General features: G+C 25.4%; 1 protein-coding gene across 3 annotated transcripts; it reads right to left on the bottom strand.

Annotated features, from left to right (window-relative positions):
• Positions 1 to 394: 394 nt before the first annotated feature.
• On the bottom strand, positions 395 to 17,217 carry LOC111034809 (tau-tubulin kinase homolog Asator). 3 transcript variants are annotated; one of them, XR_002604586.1, is made up of 21 exons: positions 17,053 to 17,217; positions 11,420 to 11,548; positions 10,077 to 10,224; positions 7,135 to 7,349; positions 6,894 to 7,064; positions 6,216 to 6,401; positions 5,611 to 5,898; positions 5,381 to 5,534; positions 5,102 to 5,317; positions 4,819 to 5,037; positions 4,509 to 4,630; positions 4,252 to 4,421; positions 4,030 to 4,168; positions 3,778 to 3,949; positions 3,100 to 3,246; positions 2,701 to 2,845; positions 2,312 to 2,419; positions 1,970 to 2,227; positions 932 to 1,111; positions 746 to 847; positions 396 to 610 (listed from the first exon to the last, which is right to left on the bottom strand). XR_002604586.1 is itself a non-coding variant. In XM_022316191.1 (20 exons), the coding sequence occupies exons 2-20, from the start codon at positions 11,474 to 11,476 to the stop codon at positions 799 to 801; spliced, it is 3,144 nt and encodes a 1,047-aa protein (XP_022171883.1). In that variant the 5' UTR covers positions 11,477 to 11,548; positions 17,053 to 17,217; the 3' UTR covers positions 395 to 798. The 3 variants fall into 3 exon arrangements, 2 of the variants coding, with proteins under 2 accessions (XP_022171883.1, XP_022171884.1); XM_022316191.1 differs by having other exon boundaries at positions 395 to 847; XM_022316192.1 differs by lacking the exon at positions 3,100 to 3,246 and having other exon boundaries at positions 396 to 847; positions 17,053 to 17,202.
• Between the last annotated feature and the right edge of the window lie 156 nt (positions 17,218 to 17,373).

Genomic DNA, 17,373 nt, shown 5'->3' with positions numbered 1-17,373 from the left:
ATTTATAGAGCAGGTTAAACCCTTAGAATACTACTTTTATCACAGCCTTTAGGGGTTGTTGACAATATTTGAGTAAATTATTTATGTACTAAATAAATAAACAAATTAACACAAAGACATATAGCTGTTTAAGTTGTGAAAAAAATAAAATGAAAACGTATACAACACACAAAAAATAGCAAATGAGATGCGTAGATACGACAATTTAGACTTTAAACTAAATTATAAATTCCTTTAACAATATTTTATTTTAAAAAATTGAATGAATTAAGTTTGATTATTACATTATATTAATGTTGTTTTCAATGATATATGTGTATAAATGAATTTAAATTTAAGACACTAATACAATGAAGTATTGTTAATATTAAATTCAATTTAATTTAAATAATCAATTATTATTTTACATTTTATATAATGCATGAGTGACATATAATCAATAGGTAAAAAAAAGTTGAAGAACTCCGGTTAAACTAAATTCAAGTTTAGAAAAATAGGTAGTTGCAGAAAGTAAATTAACTGAGTTAAATGGAAAATTGTAGTATGAAAATAAGCCATAGAAAAAATTTGGTCTTTCTTGGATTTGGATTTGAAAACTCAATTGGCATCTCTTAAATAAAAAAACAAAATTATAATATTTTATAATTACATTAAAATAAATAAAATACAATATGATTCATAAACACGATTTATGCGAGATTAAAAGTTTAAACTAATTCAAATAGGTTGAAAATAGTTTGAATACCTTCAATGAAAATTAATATAATAATATAATCCATTAATTTATAATATACTATTTTAATCCCTTGCAAGCTCAGTAGGTTTAAAAATTTGGTACCGGCGACATCTGTAAAAATAATTGATATTTTAAATTCATAATTTCATATATGATATTATACAAAATAATAAGAATAAAAGTTTGTTGACATACCTAGCATTATTTTCAACAAGAGTCTGGACATCCGAAGAATACATACTCGGTGGAGGTATCAAGGTAGGAGATGATAAAATATCAGACTCATAATTACGTTCAAGACTTCTACTAGATGAACCAGATACAGGTCTATAATTTGAAAATAATCCGGTATTATCATCTTGACTACCAGAAAATCTACAAAAAAAATTTCTAAAATTACTTATTTACTATTAAACAGTTTAAACATGAACAAAAAATAATAATAATAATTAGGGCAGAGGACTTGTAGCATTTGCATGATCACAAAAACAGCCAAGTAAGAACCAATTACGTTTCATGCTGAAACAAAGCTAGTTTTGAAATTTTATTTAGCATAAAAAACGCAATAATTCGAGTTTTTTTGGTTTTAGTGCATATTTCTTAGATTCTATACATTAAGATGCATATTTTCAATAATTTATCATTTTATCAATATTTTTTCCGTCGGCGATTTAATTTAATTTAAATATTGAATATACAACCAAAATAATGTTGAGATTTAAATTATTTTAAATTTTGATCATATTAATATGGTTGTTGACTGTTTCCACAAGCATGATTTTCCTCGATTACCAATTAGGTTTATTTTTAGGTTATTAATTTTATTTATGTACAGATATTGTTCACTGCATAAGATATTATCAATATGGGCCACAGGGATGTCGGTCACAGCCATCAAAATTTAAATAAAATATATTCATACAAATAATCTTATTTTTTAATGAATATTTTTAATGCAGTATAATATGCATAATAATTTTACAATGCATATTTTGTAGATTTTAGTGCATTTTTTAGAACTACAAGTTCTCTGCCCTAATAATAATAAATGTTTATCATAATATAATACTATATTATAAAATAGTGATTAATGATTAATATTTGTGAAACTCAAAATTCATTTTTAAAATTACTAAAGTAAGTACATTTCCACAAATTAAAAAGTATTTTAAAGAGATACTAAAATAAAAAATAGTTTTTAACTCAATGGCTATTTAAAATTTTGTAAAATACCTAGATCTATAGTATGATTCTCTTGACCTTCGCATTTGAGGTCTTTGAAATCGTAAATTTAATTGGGATGGGTCAGTAACATATTTATCTTGAAGTTGTCGTCGTCTTCTAAGACCAGGAGTATACTGATCATCAATTTCTTCAGAAGTTGGTGGCTTACTACGCACTTCTGTAAGTAAATTTTGGCCACGACATTTTAAAAGTGCTTCTGGTAATTGTTTTCCACTATTACTAGTTGCACTAGATTTTGATTCGTCACTAAAAAAAATAAATCATTTAACAACCAAAAAATGTATTATGTATACTGAATATTAGTTATAAAAATATATTTATATTATTTACCTAAACATCGCTGAATTTATTTCATTTGATTCTGATAATTTTTGGTTGACAGGTAATGGAATTTTACTGTTTTTGTTAAGAATTATGGGTTGAGGTGGTTTTTTACTTCTGGAATGACATTTTTTTGTATTAGTTCTATAATTATTTCATAAGAAAACAAACATATACGAAAGATACTTAAATACATTGTACAAATAATAATACTTTGAGTACAAAATACAATTTTTATAAAAGAAATAACTCACTGATAAATGTATATAAAACAAATTTGAGAATGTGCTTAACATATTTTGTAAGCACCAATATTAATACAATTAAAACATAATTCCTTTAAGTACGTAAGTAATTAAATATAGGTATTATGTTTTTTTTAGTTAATGTAGATATACCTGCTATGATCTGAGATTTTGTTATTTTGATCGGAAGAGGAAAATGATTTTATACTAATGTTAGATAATTCGTTTTCATCAAAATGTTTCCCATTTATATTCATAATATCACTACTATTTCTGTTTCTAGCCCATTTTCGGTGAGCTGTAAACCAATAAAACAGATTTATTTTCTTAGTCTTGTATAGTTGTTATGCAAGTTAAAACTAAATTAAAACAGTTAATTATGAAATAAAAAAAATTTTAATGTCCAGGCATAAAATGGTGTTAAAATTGTTAACAAAACTAATTTCATAACAGTATTAATCAAAACTGAAGTACGGTAAACTACAGCATATTAAAATCAAATATAAATTGCTGTTAGGTATTCATTATTAATTTTCAATTGTTAGAACGGACCTTCGTCATCTTTCTCGGTACACACATTTGGTTTTGAACTTGTTGTGTCACAGTAATTATCATTATCATTTAGATGTCGGTCAACGACTCTTATTTCCAATTTTCCAGATACCGTTTCCATTGGACAGTTTTCAGATACATCGTTCCCTATTTTTGTCGTAATTTATAAACATGATTTTTAATTGACCGAAGGATGTATTATTTAAATAAAATTATATTTTTATGTCAAAAGAAGAATGTTTGCATAATAACAATGGTATTCCAAATACCAAATAAGAATTCTTTCATTTAGAAAAACTAAAATAGTTTGGATACTTTAGAAAGTAAAAGAAATCAAAAGATACCTTTAACATTACACTAAAAAATTATTTGGTAAACAATACTGGATAAAAATAAACTACTGTTTAGCAAACAAAAACATTTAATTTTAATTAATTTTTTTCTTAATTCTTATTTAAACTAGATTGAGAGAACTTTGAATAAAGAATTAAAATGTATATTAAATTATTATAATAGTGAATTAAAAGTATTATTATGCATTGAAACATGTTTTATTTACAGCTACCAAAAATGTTACTCAAATATAAATTTAAAATTTACTTATTTTTGATAGAAGAGGAATATATTTTTAAACTGAACATTTCCTAAATGTGGGAAGAACATTTTTGTAGCACTCACCATTTTTTAGTGATTCATCGGCAAATAATTTTCCCGATAATTCATCACCATCATTGGAAGATCTGGTTGTGTTAGTGGTAACTTGTAGAGAAGGAACTTTTAATTTCATTTTTGTTTGTTGTATGAATTGAGTTTGAAATTCTTTTTTAGGAATAATGCTCAAACTAATGTTCTATAAACCACAAACAAATACAAACTTTATTTTTTGCCACTATAACATCAAGCTTGGCACATGCTACTGAGTCAACTTACAGCTAGACTAATAGATCTTTGTAATTTCTTTGCAATACTTTTTTCCGAGTTCCTTACAGCTATATTTCTACTAGTATCAAGTTCATACACAATATCATCAAATACAGCTTCTTGTAACCAGGGTGGTTCAAGGTTTGATCTAATTAAAGACATAATATATATTTTAATAAAAATATATTAAAAATGAAGACAGTTTAAAATGTATTTTTTATGTAAACTCGCCTTATTTTTGTAGCAATTTGTATTTCACTCCAAGCTCTTGATAAGAGTGAATTATGTATCAGATTATCAGTGCATTTTGAAAAACATTGGGCTAACTGATCTCTACCAGATGTTTTATCTGGTGTTTTACAATTATTTGGGTATTGCGGATAAATGTTATCTTTTCCACCCTGTATATAATACATACAACAACAAAATTGTTTTTAATTTTAAAAAAAAATGATAGCAACATATTAAAATAAGTACAAAATACATACCAAAGAGACACCATGTAAACTTAATCTATGTTCAGGGCTTTGAAGATTTTCTGCCTTCCACTCATTATCAGTTTCTTCAGAGTCATCAAATTGTGATTTCCATTGTGACATAAGAGTTAGCCCTACATAAAAACATCCAAGTTCAATGTCATGTTGGATACACAATTTTTAAACATTAAATAAATTAATATTATTTTAAAGTATTTTAAACATTATTTAAAGGCCGCTGATTTGTCCATTACATTTATGAATTGTTTATGGATCTTGCCATAAAGAATTTAAATAGCATTGTAAAATCAAATGAGTGTACCTCCTCCACCGCGTGTCACTTGTTGCATTGCAGATAAGTTATCATCGTCAATTACTGCAAATTGAGTATATGTGACATCCCTGGCGGTAGTGGCAGAAGATTTTAAGATTTGCCTATTAGGAGTAGCTTGTCGTCTTGCAAAATGTAAGCTGCGTTGTTCTTTTTTTATTTGATTTACAATACTATCTGCTTCAACCACAGGAGAACTAGCTGTTGTAACTAGAACAATATTAAAATATATAATATTGTTATTGAAGTTCTATTTTAAAAATTAAAATTGTACCTTTATTAGCCTCTTGAGTTGCAATGACTGAATTATTCAAATTACCCAGATCTGAATTAGGAACACCTTCAATATTTAATGGCATTGGTGGGAAAACAGAATCAACAGTACAGTTAGTTTGGGAAGAATTGCGCTTAGAAGCATCTAACATTTCTGTTTCTCTTTCCAAACCAGGCATAGAAACAGCTCTTCGCTGAACTACTTTCTTAGGGGAACCTGCAATACATAAAAATTATAGTTACATAAAAATCTATTATTTATAATAAAAAAAAGTAATACTTTTTGGAATTGGTAAATGATCTAATGGTGTGCTAGATGTAGCATTACAATTTTTATCAGTAGAAATAATTTTATTGGAACCTGAATTATTTGCATCAGATTCAAGTTTTTGGGCACGTCGGTAAATTATATTATTATCACACTGTATTTGCTCCTGTAAACAGGACAAATTCAAAACAGTTAATATTTTAACTGCTGATGTAATGACATATTTAGTAACAAATATTTACCTCTGGAGTATTCTTTTTATTATCTGGTTCTTCTTCTTGTCCATTATCTACAGTAGAAGTGACTAGTTGATTGTTGATATCTGCACCATAGGATGTGCAAGTGATTGGCCTAGAGATAACTGGTGTGGTATTATTTGTAATAACACTAACTGTAACTGCCGGTTGAACTGTTTCAGTAGTTTTCTCCCAGTCAAAATGGTCACATTCTTTAACCCCACGTCTTTTCATACACCGTTCAAACAGACCCGTTAACATATTATAATCCGGTTTGTCAGCATATTCAAGAGACTAAAGGAATAAAAAATGAATTAAAATGTTATCAACATTGCATAATTTGTGAAGTTAACTTTCCAGATTTGTTTTTAATGTTTTAAGGTTTTGTTAACTATTAATTTTACACTTGAGCATAGCATTAGAATTATACTTTAGAAATTTGAAAATTGCAAATTCACAAGATCTTCAAAGACTTGTTTATTATACTGCTACATTTTTTTTTATCAAAGTACATTTTGAGTTAATTTTAAAAAATAATTAACAAACGTGGAATTTACAATTAAATACTAAACAAGCATTAAATAAATTAGGTACCTATTTTAATATTTTACCTGTATATGCTCGAGAAACTGACGTAGATCTGATGGAAGATGTTTAAGAAGTGAACGATGATCATAATTTTCTTTCATAACACCGACTTGCTCTTTATCTTTAATCTTCCGCCAAGGTAACTGACCATTAACAAACTCCGCCAACATGTAAAACAATGACCATAGGTCGTCATGTCTTCCCATTTCCTACACAAAACAAATACTAGGAATTTAAAATTATAATTTTTTTTACGTAAAATATCTTATTGTTGACATTAGATATTTATAATATAAATAATATATAAAAAATAACTTCTATAATTTTTAGATTAAAATGAAATAACAATGTACTTAGTAGATAGTAATAAATTCTATTTAATATTGAAGATTACATAAGGGATGGATTTATTGATCCATCAATACGTCGGTTATGTTGTAATTTATGTTAATACCGACATTTTAATATTTTTGATTACTTTTTTTTTTCTATCTATCTCAGATAAAAGTAATATCAGGGGGAATCAATTTACGTCTGGTTTGGTTAAAGCACAATTAAATGAGTTTACATTATCAGCTTTTATTACTTATGTTTTACGGTGACCCAAAAATTGCTTTATCATACATTTTTATATACCAAAAGGAGATGTATGGAATTTTATGAATTAGGTAGACAAATATAAATAACTTAATGATACTTACTTTATTTTTGTGGGCGTTCAATGAAGCATATCTTACAGTACCACGGAAACCAGCGGCAGTTCTAGGAGTTCTTACTTCCCCATTAGCAGTTGTGAATTGTCTAGCTAGACCATAATCCAACATGAAAACACAACGGGAATTTTGATAAAGTCTTCCAATAGCAAAATTTGACTGTATAAAAAAAAAAAAACAATAATTAAATTAAAACTATAAGAATATTATCTCTGAAATTTAATCTTACAGGTTTTATGTCTCTGTGTAAAAATCCAACTTCATGGATACTTTCAATGGCTTTTAAAATTTGTACACCTAATCTTAGAGTGGTAGATAATGAAAAAGCACCTCTTGGCTGCGCTCTTCTTAACTCAGCTAAATTTTTTCCTTGTAACTGCATTACAACATAATTAAAACGTTCATTTCTTCCACAGCCAATAAAACGACATACATGTTCTTTACCTAAAATTATATTATATAATTATTATGTTAATATTATTATTATATGTGTTTATACAAAAGAAAGTTTTTTTTTTCAATGTCTATATACCATAATATTTTAGTAAATAAATTAATAAAATGAAAAAAATCAATAGCCACATAAATAAGAATGAGTATAAAGTAATATGCTTTTTATTAAAAATAAACTGAACGTTGATGAAGTTTGATGGTATTATATTAAGAATAAAAATTAAAATATTTTTTTCAAAAAAATATGGTAACTAAGATAAAATGCTAATTCGTACAAAATTGATCAAAGCAAACTACATTTGAATGGATTAACAATTATAACCAAAAATATATATTTTAATTGTTGTAGAGGAATACAGAATTTATAAGATTTAGTTTGGCAAAAAATAGTACAAGCACTTCAATAAAGGACTAGACATTGGACAGTGGTACAGTTATTACTCATATTTAAAAAATATTCATATCAATAAAAAATATAATTTTGTATTATTATTACTAGGGCAGATGAATTCAAGAATTTCTTTTGCACAGCCATAAAAGAGGTTAACTTGAGTTTCATGTTTAGACAAAGCAAAATTTGTAATTTAATGTTACATACTTAGATCTTTTTGAGACATACATATCGAGAGGTTCTTTTTAATAACATTTAAAATAAAAATCAGTTATTAATCAGGTATATAATAATAAGTTCCTAAAGACAGACCATCAGAGTAAGCTACCAATTAATTTTAATTTTACACTAAAATTAAAGTTTTTAAGTCATTGCCATAATGTTTTTTTTCCTAAGTAACAACAGATATCTAATCAAATCCAATTGCAAGTACATGGAACTAAACAAGTAGATGTTAACTTTATATTACAATACAATAGAAACTTGATTAACTGTCACTCTCTGTTGTTAACAGCCACCATCAAAAAACTTCTCTTTAACTTCCTTTAAAATACGAAACATTGCTGCTCAAAAATCTTGAGCCTTGAAGACAAAAGAAGATGATGGATTACTTTGTTTAGTATATATGTTGATATTATTTTTGTATTAAAATATGTACATATGTTATAAAATATAATATATATGGCAAATTTTCTATTAACTATCTCGGTCCCGACAGTAACGGTGAATCAATTTTCTACTGTATTGCATTATTTAGCAGTGTAATAATTAAATTTTTTACACAATGTTTAAAATGTATTGATTGTGCTTAAAGAAAAAAATTTGGACGTCTCAAAAATTATGTAAATGAGTTTGGTGCAGATACAGTTTTATTTGATTCTTCTAAGCTTTTTAGTAAATATTGTGAAATTAAAATAAACTATGACTAAGGATTTGATGTGACCCATATCTTAAGACAGAAAATCATAATAAAGCAATTAAATTTCAACAAACAAAAACATAAAATAACACAACAGCAACTTCTTACATATTCAAGTGGGTAATAAATCATTAAGATATTTTGCAATACACTAATATTTTCTAATATACCCTTACTTTAGTATCACGTGATAGGTTTTATCATTTTATAGCTACCTATACAAGAAAAGAAATCCCAATGGAGTCTTCTCTAAGGCAGGAATAGCTGTGATCAGACTCAATTCAAAAAATTGAGAATATTGAAAACATTACAAGGTATAGGCAAAAAAGATATACAAGTTAAGTTGAAAGCAGGTTTTGAAAAAATATTGGTTTATTGCTTCTGAAAAAGATTTTTAATATCTTACTAGGTAATGTATAAAGTAAAAACTATGATGGTTCCCCAAAAAATATTTCCAGTGAAGATATTAGGTATGCTCTTATCATATTGGTTGACGTAGAACGTTAAAATTCTAAATTAAAGGAAATATTTAACAATAATAGAAGATTGATCAAATTTTAAAATATTAGCAAATATATAATTATATAATGTGAAATTTTGAGAGCACACATTTTTAATTAATTTTACTATAAACTTCAATAACATGTTTGAATACTAAAAAAAATTCATTCATTTTACATTTTTTTGAATATTTGCTTTTTTTATTGTATTTTAAAACGCATAATTTAAGGTTATTTAGGCATATTTAGTTGCTTTATGGCGCAAGTCCCCATTCCTACTTATTATATAATATGAAAGACCTCACCATTATTATTGTAAGCTATTACATTGTAGGTAATTGTAAAAATGTTATCATAATGAAAATGAAGTACAATAATGACCATTAATGTTACAATATAATTTGTTTATTTATATAAAAAATGTATAAATATATATTGAATCCATGCCTGGAAATTCTAATCGAAGGCTAAAGAGAAGATGATGTAGTGATGTAAACCACAATTAAAAAAAATAAAAATTTGATAATAAATTAAACAAATTTCTTTTATAAAGTGTTGCTATTGAGTGGCTTTTTCTTTCTTTCTTTTTTTTGCCAAAATGTATGTACATATATTCACATACATGCTTATTGTAAATTTAAATTACAGATTGTTTGTTTTAAAATGAAGTTATAAAAATATATATATTTATATATAGCAAAATTGATAGTTATTAATTTTTGCTGATTCATTAAATGGTATAATTTGTTTATATATTTATACATATTGAATAAAATGTAAAATTCACTATTAGTTATCCAACTTATTTGCTTATACATATATAATTATTTTATTATTAACCTTAATATTTTGGAATCAATAATTTGGTAGACATAACTTTAACGACGATACTTGAATAAGTTATTTACCTTGTAATTTTTTTAACACAGCTACTTCCATTTTTAAGACTTGTTTAGGTTGACGAGCTGATTCTACTTTCAAAGCTATAAGTTCTTTGGTTATAAGATCTTGACCTTCATATATTTCTCCAAATCCACCACCGCCAATTTTTCTTGCCTAAAAATGTATAGTGTATTGGTACAATAGGAATAAAAATAAAATAAATACAGAGTCAAGTTGTTAAACCTAAAACGTGTATACAGTGGTTAATTTATTCAACAAGTAGTTAAATATCAATTAGCAATATTTTATTAGAAGTACTTGATATTTAGGAATTTAAATGAACTTTAAATTATTTAGCTCATTAAAAAAGATCTAATAATTTAAATTGTAAATTGTCAAACACCTTAAAGGTATGGTATTTTTTATAACAATAAAATAAATGATAATAGTTTATAATACTTGATTACTGAAATTACTATTTAACAAGATAAATATCTTAAAAATAAATTAAATGATACATATATTATTATAAAATAAGTGTTGTTGACACTAACAGGCTATTATACTATCTTTATATAATGTTCTCTGTATTGAAGGAGAGCTATAACAATAATTTGGACTTTGTCCAAAATTGAAATACATCAGTATTAGTTAAATAGTTAAATGGTTGTCATTTTATCAACAATTCTATATAATTCTTAGATTTGTTTTATTTATTATATTAGTTAACTTTGTATTGTAAGTATATTTAATGCATGTGCATATGTATTTTATTTATATTATATCAAATTGAAATATAGTTTAGTTTGATACTTTCATTATTTTTACATTTTAATGCATTAGTTATTATTTTTATATAATTATAAAACTAATAAGATATACTGTAATAAATGTAAATAGTTTTGTTAATCACAAATTTAGAATTAAACCATTTATTCAAAAGATAAGTAGTTAAGAAAATTAATCATGATATAAAAAAAATATCAATGAAGTACCGAAGTACCAGCATTAAAAAAATATATACATAATAACTGTTTTTAATTCTTTGAAAAAAAATATATTTTTAAATTATATTGTAATTGTATATTCTTGTATTTAAAATAAAAATCATGAACGTTCTATACATTCCTTAACATAAACATTTATTTTGATGAAATTAACATCATTTTACCATAGTTTATTATATACAATATATATTATAAGCTTGTTTTGTATAAGTGAGTTAATATAAATTTCTAGTTTGAATTATGAAAAAAAAATAATACCAACATTATTAAGAATAAAAAATAATAGAGTAGTGTTGAAAAGATGGACAATGAAAATTATAAATAGAGACAGAAAATAAGTGGGAGACAAAATGTTTACTTACAACTTTCCACCTTTCTTTAACTATATGTCCTGGTTGTAACAGATCTTCGGAAGACATCTTAACTTATATATGCTCAAGTTACACTATGATTTGTTACTCCCTGTTTTTACCAATGCAATTTGGTCATTACTGAAAAAGACAGAAATATAATAATTATACAAGGTTACAAATGGTATCAAGTTACAATTGTCTAAAAATACAAATAATTGGTGTATGATTCCACAAAAAAATAAACTATTAATTATGAATCTAATTGACTTTTAGAATAATATTATTGTATCAAATTTTAAATTGTTATCATTATTTTTTTTATTTAAAATTAAATGTTATCTAAAAAGCAATTTAACAAAAAAAATAGGTACAAATACATTACAATACTAAAACATTTAAATGTTTTAAATCCTTACAGCTTTAAAGAATATAGATTTATAATGCTTCTAAATATATGAATATTTTTCTTCCTTGAATATAAATATGAATATAATAACTCTAAATGTTTATCTCTGATATATATTTTTTTTAATGTATTCTCTGACATTCTCATTTTAGTTTAGATACTTCAATAGAATTATGAAATAAGAATTCATTAATATTAATAACTACCCATACCTAAAAACTGCACATAACTTTAAAAAATACAAAGTATTGGTATGAAAAAGTGTGTATTGCTTTTTTATTTGCCTAAAATCCGAGATAATGTATGGTTTAAAACCTCCATTTAAATTTTTTAATAGTGTAAAAGTTATCAATTTTAAATTGATTGTAATTACCTAAATATCTGTCAGCCTCAGACCCAACACAGGAGAGATAGGTAATTAATTGATATTATTTATTACTATAATTTAATCACCATTACTATTAGGTAACCTAATTTATCATGATATATTATGACTCTATAGCCGCATTAGAATAGAAGTAAATCGTCTAGGTAATTAATAAGGAATAAAATAGTTTTATTTTTAATATATACCTATAAGTAAACAAATTACTGAAGTATTTTATAAAGTATTAATGTTTAGTATATCTACAGGTATCCTGTAGGAAGACCTCTTTAAAAATAACATACCTACCAGTAAATAAGAAAATATTAGGTGGACAATACAGAGATATCTATATGATTATAAAGTAGAAATACTAATAGGTACAGTTTTAACTATTTACAAACAATTCATTTTGAGTTGAATTTTTGTTTTTTTTTTATTTAATTGATATTTAATGTGTTATTGTAATTATTTGTAATAGATTGAATTATTGTGTTATTCAATTTAACTATTAGATTATAACTTCATAAGATAGAAATAAAGATAAATTAGAAGAAGATAAATTAAAATTGAATCTGATAAAATCAAAATATATTTGTTTTGAACTGCAAGCATCGAATTATTCAAATTGCTTGCTAAGAAATAACCTTATTGTTCATTTGTTAAAATGTAATTATCATCTAAGTGCAACTTGTACTTCTAAATGTATTATACTTGAAAAATTAAATGAAATAAAATATCTTGGGATAATTGCTGACTATAGATTTAAATGGGAAAGTCATATAAATTATATTAATAATACTTTACGTAAATTCTTCTGCTTCTTTAAAGAAGCTAGATACTTACTTAATAATTATTATAAAAGAATGATTTTTCTTGCATTAGTTCAATCAATTTATTCATATGGTATTTCTATTTGGGGAGGAGCCGCAAATAATGTTTTATCTAAACTTATAGTTACTATTAATGGAATTATCAAATTTTTACTAAATCTTTCCATGACAACTAGTACATCATTGATTTATAAAGAAATTAATGTAAAGCATTCAATATGCATTTACAAATCATTGGTTTTGGTTGATTTATATAAACATAAAAATTTAATTACATTGCTAGATCACGAGCACAATACGAGATATAAAAAAAATATTAACATACTTCTACCAAACCTGAATAAAGTATTTGGTCAACATAGTATATTGTACATAGGTTTGAAATTATGTCGTTCATTAAATATTAATATAAATAACTTTGAAAATGTGTTATTTAAAAATTATGTTAAACATTTAGACCTATCTACTATCTAGTTTGTAATAGTTAAAATTTATAATAATACATCTATTTTTGTTTCTAACTTATTGTTAGTTAATTTATGCTGTATTAACTGTTATTTTAATTTTGTTTATTTTGTATTTAAATTATTTATTATTAAACATTTATCCATTATGTATTCATTTTAAATAATAAGAACCGTGCCCCCAGCACAAGCTCCGCTTATAGGGGTGCTGCAATATTCAACTCATATTTTTTGTAAATAATGTATACATTCTGTTGTTGCAATAAACATTATTATTATTATTTTTATTAAGAAAACAATTATAATCACATATGTACCTAAAATTATGTATTACATAATAGTATGTAATTTAAGAATGCTAATATAACTGATATTGATGTACATTAATATCAGATTCATCTCATAAATATTTTCATTGCTGTGAAATATAAGATGTCTTTAATAATATTATTGTCATTAATACGACAGATGAATATGATATTTAATAACTCTGAAAATGTAAATATTACAAAAAAATTGTATTTCTTAAGATAAGTTTTGCTAAATTTCTAGGACTTCTGTGGTATTCAGCTTAGAGAAATATAATTATTTATTAGTATAAGTACTATTTGAAGCATAACTATGCCATAAAGAATGTCGTAAAAAAAAAGAATAAATACCTGCAGAAGGCAATTGGCGGCATTGTGGGGTCAATAGGACAAATGTATTGAATATTAGTTCAACCAAAAATAAAACTATCATTTAAAAATGTATAGTGTATACAGACCCAAAGTATAATTAAATAGTCAAACAAATACACAAAGTAAGTACTTATTTCCAATACAAATTATTAAGTTCAGTTCAATAATTTGTCCGTAGATTCTAATAGGTACATATAATTTAATATTTATCTTAACTGTAAAAAAAGTATTGCCATTGATTAGGTACTTAAGTAATTAAATAAAGATAATTTATTTGAATTGACTAAGCATAAATTACTTTTTGACAGCAATACATAATATGATTTGATAAAATTAACAACAAAACACTTGGTGTTAAAATAAATTAAATATTAGAAAATGTATTAACAGGTGTAAGACCATTGCTGTTAAACATTAATTGTAGTAATTTTACATAAAATTAATTCCATGCCTAAATGTATGTATATTATAATATTGAACCTATAATGTACCTGGGTAGGTGCATGATTTCATATTTTATAACTATATTCAATGTCTTTTATTTCCTCAAAAATTATAAATATTATATGCATAGGTTCACAATTTAAAATTAACATGGTGGTACAAAATTTAAAATAAAAATTGTTCTGTAACTTTGACATGACTATGATATAGAAGGTTAATTTTAATAGCATATGCTTATTATTGAAAAATTTAATTTCATGACATCTTTTTAATTATTACTATGAGTTACATTATTTTATAAGTTAGATTTACCTTATTGTGTTTCATATGTAGTTTGTAAAATGTTCCTATGCAGATACATATTAAATATATACTATAGGCACATATTAAACATATATTATAGATGCATTTAAAATATGTACGTGGGTACATATTAAAGGTAGTAGGAAAAAACTAATAGTAATTGATTATGAAAATTAAAAAAATACATACATTATTTGTAATTAGTGTGTAAAGTGATCACCACTTAGTAAACACATATTTCAAGGATAAAATGCAAATAGAAATTTCCTGCATTAAACTCCTTAAAAACAGTTGGTATCCAATCCTCTTAAGAAAAATGTATATTTCATTTAATATTTATATAATATTTTAATGTATGATGGTGAAACTTTACTACTGAAAATCATAAATGTATGTATTTTTTTACTTCCATAATCAATTAATATTATATTTTTAATTTAAAATTTTTAAAAATTGTTCTTTTTTGGATGTTCTTTTTTTCCAGGATTCCATATTAAATATATATATTAAAGGTATAGGTGTATGATAAATTAAATATATTTTCTAAAAGAAAATTATATTAGTTAAAATGATTCTTCTTTATTTGTAACTATATGCAATCAATATATATATATATATATATATATATATATATATAAGTAAATAACTTAAATCAAGTGCTATTAGTACAGAAACAATGTATTATTTAGATCCTTAATCCTTACACACTTATTATTTTTTAAGAATCTTAAAAATTGTGACTGTATTTACCTGTTTCATAACCTACTACCTACTATGGTCTCAATACTTTTATGTTATCTTAAATTAAATAAAGTAGTACCTCATTAGTCACTTATATGAGACCAGGTAATGTATGAATATTTAATTTATGATTTATAAATGTACCTATAAAAATGTATAGTGATGTAATAGGTTATGTATGTTTTATTGAATGAACTCGTCAATTTTTAGTTTTTATCTTTCAAAAAATATTTAAGGGAAAATAAAGTATGGAATTACTGAGGTTGTTGGACTAACAAGTGTTGTATTAGTGAGGTTCTACTGTACTGTAGTGTGTAATCATTGGGTTGCATTTACCAATAAATATCTATAAAAAATCTAATTGGGCTATTAAAAATAATGTGGATCAGTCTTGAATTGGATTTAAAAACTTAGTATAACTATAAGTGTGTGTTCTATTGGAAATTTGGATAAAATAGAATCAATAATAATGAAGATAGGTGTATAATAGTATATATAATAGTACAATGTTTTAGACAAATTAGGTAGGTAGTCAAAAAACAATTCACACGTTAATGAGTTATTATCTTTCAATCTGGTATATATAATTAAACATAATACCATAACTATCTTAGATTTTTTTGGTGCCTATACAAGTAATGCAAAACGTTGCCTAAACAAAACCATAATTTAATAAAAAATCATAAAGTATATTATACCTATATAGGTATAGCAATAGTAGCGTGTGTACGTATAGGTAGATAGGTTGACTAAAATTACAGGAAACCACTTTATTTAATTGTATGAAGAATATTAATCATATAAGGTTTTGAACTTTTAAAAACGATTAAGAAATTGCATCTATAAATTCTTTAGAAACAACAAATTGGTGTCATAATAGCTACATAATATACCTATGCTACACATAGGTATTTAAAAACTTCCAGGAAGAGCACAATACATTCTATCATAACTCCATTTAATCAGCAAACAAACATATTGGTCGTTTGTTTATAGTATATGGCGGTAACAATACCAATTCTTTCGCACCTAAACCTGCGGGACAGGGTGTTACTCGACGGTCGGAAAAAGGGTAAAATGGGATACAACATCACTACTCATTACCCACAGCAGACTACTAATGGGCTTAACTGCCTATTAACCTAACTACACAGCACACAATTTTTCCAGCAGTATACACACTAGTTGAACCATTCTGAAACACAAACCATGTACAATAGTATTATAGATCGGGCTAAGATCTTGGTCGTGCGACACGGTCGGCGAAATAATAAATATTAATAACGTGCGATCGTCGGTGGGCATATAGATCGACGGACCCTGATGGTCGATAGGACGGGTGGCGAAGACGGAACAGGGCGGGATAGGTAAATATTATACTACATTACATAAAATATTAATACTTACAGGAGAACAGCGGGCAGCTGTCGGTCTGTGGGTCCGACCGGCACGTTGACACTTTCAGCGAGACGGCCGTTGGGCAGCCACAACCGACGTACGACCAACGTCGTTGGTAATAATGACAACAGTGACGGTATCGGTACGGCTGCGTAACGTCGTCGCCGACGTAACAGCCGTCATGATAAGACGCGGAAGAGATACGGTGGTGGGCCGGCGGAACACCCTCGGCGGCGACGGAACGAATATAATATCGATAATATTATTATTATTATTATTATTATTATTTTTATTATTATTATTATATATCGTCGTGACTTTTGAGTGATG

This window comes from Myzus persicae, unplaced genomic scaffold (assembly GCF_001856785.1).
Source record: "Myzus persicae strain clone G006 unplaced genomic scaffold, MPER_G0061.0, whole genome shotgun sequence".
NCBI classification, from domain to species: domain Eukaryota; kingdom Metazoa; phylum Arthropoda; class Insecta; order Hemiptera; family Aphididae; genus Myzus; species Myzus persicae.
The sequence above is the reverse complement of the archived record's forward strand: the minus strand, read 5'-3'. Positions and strand labels throughout refer to the sequence as shown.